This window comes from Cryptomeria japonica, chromosome 5, assembly GCF_030272615.1.
Source record: "Cryptomeria japonica chromosome 5, Sugi_1.0, whole genome shotgun sequence".
Classification (NCBI taxonomy): Eukaryota; Viridiplantae; Streptophyta; class Pinopsida; order Cupressales; family Cupressaceae; genus Cryptomeria; species Cryptomeria japonica.
The window spans coordinates 805,918,068-805,929,134 of record NC_081409.1 but is presented as its reverse complement, the minus strand read 5'-3'; the positions used below and the strand labels follow the sequence as shown (position 1 = coordinate 805,929,134).

Here is an 11,067-nt window from a genome sequence, read left to right as displayed (position 1 = left end):
CATAAAAACATAAGAAGAAGATTCTACAAATATTTTGGCATTATAACAGCATGCAAATATTTGTTTATGATAGTCTACAAATCTGCAATGAACCATTACAAAATAGACTCCAAAAATGGAGCTCAAAGCTTCACAAATCTACTATAAAATCCAAAATACTCTCGAAACTCCTCACACTTTGCCACAATAGAAAGATGCATGAAATAAATGCCTAACACAGCCAAGAACAGCAATATACGTTGTTATTACCAGCAATACATATCTGAAAATGGACTAAAAAACTACCACACACTATCTTTTACAACCCTTGTCAAAACAACACACATAAAGTCTCTTTGAACACACTACAACCCCTAAATGTGATTGCCACTGGATACTTGTAAACACACTTCCTGCAAGCCTCTATCCCCCTGGTTTATCAGCCTGAAAGATCACTCCTTCAATGGTTTCTCAGCCTCTAAAGAAGAACAACAAAACCCTATTAAAAATGATAAGATAGAATGAACGAAACTGTAACCAAAACGATACTTAAACCCCAGAATAATTTTGAATTCAAACTTGGTGCCCAAATCCAACGCCTAGGAGGGAAATATGTTTGTAATTCAAATTTAAAACATTCACTTACCATTTGTCAACCACCTTTCAACATTTCATTCCAAAATCCATTTCTCTTTATTTAACTTCTTCTATTTCCCTTCACAAACTAAACTTTCTATTTCCAAACTCATGCCCCTTTTTTTATTATTAGAAACACTTCAAATTAATTTCCATTTATTCAGATTTGAAGAATTCCTTTTGGCGACTAGAGTTTTCCAGTTTATTTGAAGGTTGTGATTGACTATTTTAGATAACTAGGCTCACTATAAATAGTAAATTGTTAAATTTAGAAGGGGGATATGACAATGGCCTTCACTACCAGACCTCCACCGTTGGGTGAGTGACTCTTGGAGGCCTTTGGTAGCTCATAATATTGTGTTTTTTCCTTGTGCTAAAAGCTTTTTCATTGCTTCTTTTACATCTTCGACTAATCGAGATTTGGTTTTGGGCAAGTTGTGGGTTTGGGGAGTGCAATCCCTCTCTATTAAGCCTTGGGCTACTTTTAACCCTCACACTGAACTGCTTAATGTGTGTCCAATTTGGGTTCGCTTTCCAAATCTCCCCCTTCATTTTTGAGAGCATTCTTGCTATGAGGCTATCGGTCACTCTATTGGTCATTTCTTAAAGGTTGATGATGCTACGTCTTCAATGGACCACACTACCTTTGTTTGTATCTTAGTTGATATTGACATCTCCTCGCCTCTCCTACGAGATGTGGTTCTCATGGTTGGGGATCGACATTGGACACAATCATTGGATTTTGAAGACCTCCCCTTTCACTGTTGCAAAAGTTTTTCTACAAGTCATCTTGCTTCGGACTACTCTATTTCACGCCACAAAGGTGTTGCTACCAGGTGGAAAGATGCTACTGCTAATTACTTGACCATCCATGTCATTGATCTTGATTCAAATGGCTCCTCTCAAGAGGTTAAGGTGCCTCTTATTGTTGTTGATGTTGCAGTCAATTATGTAGTGACTCCTCCAGCCCTGGTAGTTTCAACTCCTCTCGCCTCTAACTTGCAGCTTCTCTCTACTCCTACTAGTTCTACTCCTGATGTCACTCCTTTGCAACAATCACCTGTTGTTCTGCAGTAGCCAGCTTTTGTCCTACAGCTGCACTCTATTAGCTCTATTGATGGTATTCGAGCAGGGTCCTTACCGCTTAATCATTCTCTTGATGGTCCCAATGGCAATATCACCTGGACTGTAGTTTGTCGCAATCGAAAGGGGAAGTCCTCTCCACCCCTCACCCCCAAACCCCTCCTTGTCAAGGCTTGGGTGTCCCTTCCCCTCCTTGAGGTTTGGGTTGTTGAAAGTTAGACAAGCTTTCTCTTTCTCTTATCCAACCTTGTTTATTCGAGGCTTGCTCCCATGTTAGCTATTTTGATTTTTGGTTGTTATTAAAGTGTTGTTGATAGTCTGTCACTATGTTAAAGGGTCAACGCCCTAGTTAACGCTACTTTTTAATCAAAACCATTAAGTTTTTTATATTATTATATTATTATTTAATAAGAATTGCATTAAATCTATTTTAAAATAATATCCTAATCTAACTAAAATAAATAATTTTAATATTATTATACTAGCATGCCCATATTTTTACAAATATATATAAGATACTACAAGAAATATATATTGAAACAAAATTTAACCATATTAAAAAAATGATCGTATAAAACAGTTAAAGTTGCCACATATTCAGCAACATAACCTAATTCATTAAAAGAAATTGTTATTTACAACACATTAGTTAAAATTGCTACATATTAATAGCATAACCTAACTCCCATAAAAAATATTAAAATAATGTATATATAAAAAAATTAAGATTAAATATTGTAGATCAAATGTTACAAATAATGTATATATAAAAATATTAATTATTTAAAGTTCATAATAATTACACATTTTAAAAATTAAAAATTTATGGGAAAATGGAGTAAAGTAAATTTAGGAGTTTAGATAAAAGTATTAAGAGAGGATTAAAAAGAGCTTATAGAAATCAAAATGTCACATTTTATATACATAAATTAGTGAATAGTTTGTACAGATTTCATGTCTAGTTCATCACAAAATTTAATATCATTAAGAGTCTTTAAGTTGGTCATAGGTTAGACTTAGGTTAAATATGTTAAGGTTCAATTAGAGATATGATTAGTTTTAAGATTAGGTTTACACTAATATAAATAAATATTAGTATTCTTAAATTGTTGTATTTTTAATTATTATATTATAATTATACTATAATAATTGTATAAATTTTAAAATATTTAATATTATTATGTTGTTATTTATTAATTTACTATTTAAAATATTAGTATTATATTATTAATAATAACATTATTTTATTATCAAACTTTTATATTATTAAATTGCACAAGGATAACTAAAATAATACTGTTAATTTTTATTTTTTTATTTTTTTATATAATATAAAACTTTAAAAAATCTAAATATATATTGTGAATAATTTGTTAAATATTTGTTTATTGGATGTGTAAAATAAATTTGAAAAGAATTTTTAAACATACTAAAGATAATGTTAATGTACGTAAAAATTTGCCTAAAAATATTCTTTTAGATAGTACTAGTCTAACCGCAAGTACTAAAAAATGATGAAAAACATAAGACTCGAAATGGTGGCATGTCTAATAAGATTACATTGTCCATTATCAGATTAAAAACATTGAAATGAAGATTTTAATGAACCAATTAAAATATAGGAATAAATTGGAATAAATCAAAAGAGATTTCATATATTTAACATTGGACCTCTTGATGAAAGACCATCATCTTCCATGCCTGAATATAGAATAACCCATTTCCGAGACCCTTCATTTCTCTTGTGCTTTCTTCGCCTGAAAATAATGGAAGCTTAATCAATTTACAAAGTGAACTGTAATCGTACCACTATCTTGCACTATCTTTTCTAATAGACAAATAAAACAAAGAATATGAGGCTAACTATATACTATCATGATATTTAGATTGGGTGAAAATAGATAAATATATAGGAACTACTACTCTTGTAAATACCATGTGCAAATCCTGTTCTTACACCGTCTCAAACAAAATAATGGTACACAAGCAATGTAATAATGAATGAAGCAACAAACCATATATCCGATATATCTAAAATTATCAGTATTCCAAATTACATCAAACCTCACTCAAGCAAACATTAATTCTTTAGAAACACATATAGCCAATATACGAAACAAACAAGTAAAATTTCGAAATTTCATTGCTCACGTCATTAACACAGCCTACACAACATATATGATTGTACTTTATTTAAGAGAGCAAAACAATAGCTTTGCCTACAAGTGTTGCATCTTTGTGACCTACACAACATTACGGAAGCCAAATGGCATACTGTCACTACGTGTTCATATTAAAACAAACTCTTCCGGCAACTTATCCATGAAGAATACATCTTTTCCCCAAAAAAAAGCTTCCTGCATACCTTTGTGAAGATCACAAATACGTGTTAGAACCAACAATTGGAGAAGCTTTTGTTCTCCAGCAGCCAGTTCAGGACTTTGAAATATTTGCATCACTTAAAGGATTGAATGACACATTCATGGTGGTCTCCATGCAAGAAGTCCATTTCAGCCATACATCAAGTCTCTAACGGCACCTTAGTTATTTATAGCATGCATGATGGATTTTTATAATATTTCATGCACATATGCTTATGTTACACAATGCAGAAGTAAAATTATGTAAATCATTTGTTGGAAATGATTCAAATTCAGAGTGTTAAACATTATGTCAATTAGTAGACATCAAAAACAAGAAATCAATTGAACTATCTCTAACTTCATACCTCTCAAAAAAGAAAAAGAAAATTTGGAATAGTGACCTTTCTAGAAAGCTAGAAGACCGATTATTTGGTTCAATCCTTCAACACAATCAAGACATTGTGAGCATTTTTTTCCTAAATCAGATTTGAAGTTTTGAGTTACTGATCAGCCCTGATTGGAAAGGAAGGGTCATTTTCCTCTCTTGATCCATTTCATTTCTTGCACTTTATATTTCTGCGGGTGAATTGTAAAAATTTCTTATTCCAGTTCAAATTCTGTATGGATAACCGTATGTCTTAAATTTGTGTTCTCGTATGGCACTATCTTCACACAATTAGTTTGACAAGAGTTCCATTTAGTTCATTTTCCTAGAGGAATTATATTTTAAAGCACTTTTTTGTGGCATTTTTTGTTGAAAACAGTATTCTTCTGATTAGATATATAGTCAACAATCAGAAATTCTATACAATTAGATTTCGGGTCTTTTCATTAGTTGTTAAAGAATTAATCTGGATTGATAAAATTTTCAAGTTTAAAAAGGAAATAATTTTAACATCATCTATCCTTGGAATTCCAGGAAACTAAATGGTGGAAGTCAAGATCGCAGCTAAGTATAAGCAGGCACTGATCAAGAAGGAGACGAAAGGATTTCTTCCCGAATCCAAAATCCAATCAAAGTGGGGAACTGTTGCCAACATCAACTTTGGGAGATTCGACTTAGAAGATTTCAGGTGAAGGATGTTCAGGCATGATGGCGTAGTTCCTTCAGCAATGGCGCGAACAATGGTCAAGAGTGGAATCGTCCATGCAGCTGGATTTCCTCCTTCCATCCAATGTCCAAAATTGATCGTTGAATGTGCAAAAAACTACAATCCAGAGAGAAGAACGATCCCAACTCCTGATGGCAAGTTACTGGCTAACCTCACTCCAAGAGCAATCTCAAAGGCATTTGGAATCACCACATACCGTTCTATTAAGTATAATAATAAAGAGAAAGCATTGAAGTTCTACCACACAGGGGCAGATGAATGTGTAGCTAGAGACTCATGGGAAGTCAACATGCCTATGCCTATGAACCATGGATGTCTTCTACATTGTAGAAGTTATACAAGGAATCAGAGCTATAGAGTAGTCCAAATTGATAAGTGACAATTTGGATGAGTAGTTGAGGAACTTGGAACAAACTCGTTCTTTCTACATGCCTTCATACTTAATCTACTTGATTGCCAGAATTCAGAAGTATGATGGATGTTACAAGTGCGGTCGTCGTTGCACCAAAAGATCGACCTCTTAATGCTCGATACAACAACTAGACTTATAGAATCCACAGGAGGCGGTTAAGCCATGTCACAAACCCGAGCGTTGCGCTGCACAACACAAGGAGACCAAGGGTGGACACATTGCAACAATCCCCCCCCAATGCAAGCAAGGGGTTTGAACCTGTGACCAAGCTCTGAAACCACTTGTTACAAATGCGGTTGTCGATCCACCAAAAGATCAACCTGTTAATGCCCGAAACAACCACTAGACTTATAGAATCCACAGGAGGTGGTTAAGCCATGTCACAAACCCAACCGCTGCACTGCACAGCACAAGGAGACCAAGGGCACAAACCTTGCAACAATGGACTCATATGCCAAGGACCGATTGGACAAGGTGAAGGAAAGTTCAAAATATATGAATGCTTTCCTCAATTACAACTGACCAACATCAATCATTACAAGAGAGTGAACGATGCATTTTCAATGCATATTGTTCGGAGTCTGCAAGGAGGTTTTCATAAAAGGTTATCCTCAAAGGCTAGAAAATTGGTGGAAAAGTACGGTGCATGGTTCATCCAATTTCCTAGGTTCACATATATCAGAGTCCAAGGGTTTGATGGCAATCCTCTTTGGCTACCAAGGGACCCAATAGATAAAATAATCCTACGGAATGTAACAAGGCAATTGACAATATATGACAAAATTTAGAAGAAGAAGAAAAAGCAAGGATTACAATTTCCCTTCATCATGGGAGATGCAAATGAAGTGTCTGTCACTTTCAGCAATGGAAAAGTCAGCTAAGGAGTAGCAGTTCTACAAGCTCACCAGATACATAGCAAGGGCAAACTTTGATCCATATAACAGGATCCAGACTGCACATGGTTGGAGACGCCGGCATACAGCACACCTAGAAGATTACTAGGCAAACACTAGATATGATTTTGAGATTAGAAGAAGAATGTTTTCTAGACCATTGTCGAATCTATTGCAAACGTGTGAACTCTTTTCAGTGTCTGATCAATTAGGAGAGGATGAAAATAGAGTGCACCCAAACTTTGAGAAGGAAAAGAACAAGCCCATTTTTCCATTAAATTGGACTAATCCAGGCATATCCGATCTTTAACACTTTAACAAGACAGGTCACTAAAAGAACCAAGATCTGAATTGATAGGTAGGTTAGCAGATTCCAAGCCCTACTCAATTGACATATGATTTGATGGGCAATCCTGAATCACAATCCACTTAGGATGGAATTACTGAGGAAACATAAGATGGTACAAATGAGTATGAACAAGGCCAACAAGAAGATAATAGTCAAAGAAAAGGCGAAAAGATTGCCAAAAGTCCAAGTTCAAGGAAGGCAAAGAAGCAAAATGCACCAAGCAAAGGACCAAACTCGAAGAAGCAGAAGACAGTGACACCTCAACCATCACCAAACAATTCTCCAAGCGTAGAAGTAGACTTATTTACACGAGAAAGGATATCTCATCCCAGGAATGAAAGCCAAATGGAGATTTTGTCTAGTGTACCTGAGAAGCAAAGTGGAAATGCTTCCATGGAACCTCCCCAACAAGAAAATCTTGAACAGGAATCTCATCAAGATAAAGATTTTGACATCATGGATTTCTTTGACCAGCATGATATGACAACAAAAGTGGATCCCAATTTTTCCCTCCCCAGCAAAGATTTTCTTTTGAATGAAACTTTGCTAGGACAGCAAGAACAAATGGAAGTGCATAGTCAGCTGTCAAAAGTACCAATGTGGCTAAAGGTATGGTGATCCAGCAACAAAATTTGGAGAACTCCTCGATTGGATAAATAAGCCAGAAGAAAAGAAGACAGCCAAGAAGATCTCCTGGATGATAAGAGGAAAATCAAGGTCCAGGATTCGACATGTTATTCCTAGAGTAGACAAGACAAGGGATGAGATCACTCCAGAGGAATATGATGTAACAGAGATTGATTTAGGACCTACTTCAAAAGCCCAAGTCATTGAAGATTTTGATGATTCCACTCAAGCATTGAAAGATCAAATCAAGAAATTGGAAGAAAAGTATAAAAAGCTAATGACTGACCATAAAGCCTTAGATGGATATGTGCAACGCCTAATGAAGCTAGTTAGGCAAGAAAATGAGACATTTGTTCCACCCACTGCCCTTCCAAGGAAATTAATTCAAGGCCTTGAAGAAATGAAGGTGATTGCTCAGGGAACTAAATACCGATTGAAGAAAGTTCACAAAGAGGCAGATACATTCATTGAGGACTTAGTGCAGATGTATAACAAGATTTTGGCCATCCTCAGTTTAATCCAAGATATTGATCACGCTTGAGAAGACACTCATATCTACCAAGACAAGACTATTCCACACCTAGGAGCATTGATGGAGATTCCTTGAGACAATGATCAAGGAAAAGGAAGCATATGAATTCTCCAAATGGTATTGGGCAGTGATATCAAGAAAGGAAGTCTTTGAGAAATCAAATGAAGAATCAGCCCAACTAAGGAGGATACTCAAAGAAATTCAGATGGAAATCCTCTCCTCAACAGAGGCATCGTTTGCGCAAGAAATGGGAGATAAGGAGATAACTACAAATAATTAGAAGAGCAAGGTCAAGGGAACACCTTTTCATGGACATGAGTTCCATCTCGGAGAGTCGCTTGGATGACATTTCCATATTCATCAATTTCATGAACAAGATTTAGATACTCAAGCCAGCAAGGGATAAGACTCTCAGCCAGTGTGAAAGGATACAACAATCATGGAGTACAAGCATGAGACTACGCCAAGTGTCTCTGTAGATGAACTCGAGATAGTGGTGTCTAGGTTCATTGAATTTTCCAACAAAGAGAGAGATAAGAGACACTTCTAGAGACTAGTTGTTTAATGCTTAGTTGACTAGTTATTAGTTCCTTACTCTAGTTCTTTTTGAATAAAAGGTGGTCATTTACTTTGAAACCCTAATTAGGGTTTTCTCCAATTACCTTTTGAAGGCCTATATAAAGGGATTTACCCCCCTCATTTGTAATAAGGAGAGATATTGTGAAATTGTTGTTAAGATACTCTCAAGATAATAATAATTCATTCATTGGTTCGTTGGTGAATAATTGTGTTATCTTGAAGTTGCATGGTTTCCTATCCTTCAAAGTACAGTAGAGTTTGTTTCTTTCAAAGTTGTGTAGTGAATGAAACATCTGATAGTTTTGATTAGTGGTGAAATCCTTTGCTCATACCTTTGATGAATGGATGAATTTGTTTCATTGTGTAAGGTTAGTTTGAGCTTGTTTTGTGCATGTTTAACTTCTAACCTTAGATAAATATTGTTCATTCTGATGGTAATTTTTTAAGGTATGTAAAACATAAGCACAACCCTTGAAGATTGCACCCACTTTGTCCAGTTGTTTCTTTTGGCGAACCTAAGTGTGGTTTGATCTCACCCAATCATTCACAGTCTCTTGAATTATTAGGAGTAGAGTAGAATTCCTAACCCGATCCTCTTTTTCCATTTTTTTTTAATTTTGTGATCCAAAATCCAAAAAAGAGAACCTTCATTGCTATATCTTTCATACCATACATGCTTGGAGAGTGCATCATTCCATGTCCTCATTGTAATCGAAGAACAATAAAAGCGTAAGTCCCCCTTGGATTACCAGCACACATCATACCAAATAAGCTATATTCATCATAAAGTCGCAAGTTCGCATAGGAACCTTGGAGTCGCCTCTACGATCTTAGCATACGAGGAGTCTTTGCTCAAGAGAGAATTGAGTGTCCTTTGGAAACTTTGTTGTGTGTTGGTGTGGTCATTAAACACCCATCAACAAGATCCTCACATTTTTTGCATCTTAGATTAGTGTTTGCTTAGTTTTGTTTTAGCTTGGCAATATTTTTTATCTTTTAGCCTTTAGAAAGTGATGTCTTACAAGTCTGATCAACACTTGAAATGTCTTAAAGTGCAAAGTTTTGTCCTTAGGGTGTGATCAAGTCTTAAATCCATGAATGAACTTCGAGATTGTAAATATAGGGCGAAAAATGCAAAAAGTTGTCAATGTTATCAATGTTGTCAAAGTTGTCAAAAATGCAAGAAATCTTGTAAAATGTTGTCAAAACAAATTGACAAGAGTGTGAAAATTTGGAAAATGCCAAGTATGGAAAAATGAGGAAAATTCCAAGGATGTGATACCAAGACAACAAAAATTCCTTCTCAAGGTCAGATATTCCAACCTTGACAGGAGAGGAAAATCAAGAAAATTTTGTGAAAAATCCTTTGACAAAGCGTAATTTTCAAACCTTGTTTGAAATATGGAATTTCAAGATGAAATGTTAAAATTCTAAGCTAAATAGAGAATTCTTAGATTCAAAGATTAAATTCCATGGTTGAGTGTGGAAATTCACAAAATGCATTTAAAAATCCTAAGGTGAAACATGGAATTCAAAATTAAAATGATCAATCCTTAGTTCAAGTGTAGAATTCCAAAATTAAAATCAAATTCCAAGGTTCAAGCATGGATCCACATTCAAGTTTTAATTTTTTTTGGCAATTCATCATAACATTCACTTGTCCATGCACAAGTTAGATTTGTGCTTAGGAATTCCTTGTCAAACCTTGTTTAGCACCTAGTAGTTCAGGACTAAACCTCTCCAACACTCATTAATTTGGAATTCATCCTCACATCCGCACTCTAGTCCCGGAATACCCCTTAATCCCACCCTAGTTGTCCATGCACACCTATGATTTGCGCTCAACTTGTCTGTGGACACATGTAAATACTGCTAGGGGAGAGTTAAGGCCTAATAAACCAAGCCAAATTTGAAAATACCCCTTCACAAGCATGTAAAGCAAAGGAAAACGTGTGAGTGCAAGAAAACATTAAGAAGAAACATACAAGGCCAACTTCATTCCAAGCATAGGATGAAACGTGTAATTTAAACCCCTTCATGAAATGTGTGGGTTCAAACAAAATAAAAGGTGAAACGTATGAAACCGACCTAGATGTTTGAAGCTTCACAAATGTATGAGCAAGATGAAAAGTGTTAAAGATCAAAGTAACCAACCAGATTATAATTCAAGTAAAATTAAAATCAAGACAAGCTTGAAATGTGTAGACTTTTCAAATAGAGCCAACCCTTGCTTAGGAACTACGAACACATTTAAAAACAAGAATTAAAGGATATTTTTCCACCATCCAAACTCAATTTCAAATCAAATTCATGAAACGTGTGGGTTCAAACAAAATGAAAGGTGAAACGTATGCAGCCGACCTTGATGTTTGAAGTTTCACAAACATATGAGCCAGATGAAAAGAATTTAAGATCAAAGGAACCAACCAGATTAGAATTCAAGCAAAATTAAAATCAAGACAAGATTGAAATGTGTAGCCTTTTCAAATAGAGCCGACCCTT

At 35.1% G+C, this 11,067-nt stretch overlaps 1 protein-coding gene across 1 annotated transcript in view; it reads right to left on the bottom strand.

Annotated features, from left to right (window-relative positions):
- Positions 1 to 3,200: 3,200 nt before the first annotated feature.
- The window catches only part of LOC131042165 (uncharacterized), an 85,054-nt gene continuing 77,187 nt past the window's right edge, over positions 3,201 to 11,067 (bottom strand). The window contains exon 2 of the mRNA XM_057975503.2: positions 3,201 to 3,455. Coding sequence (XP_057831486.2) covers positions 3,432 to 3,455 — 24 coding nt within the window. The 3' untranslated portion in view covers positions 3,201 to 3,431. The remainder of the gene's footprint in view (positions 3,456 to 11,067) is intronic.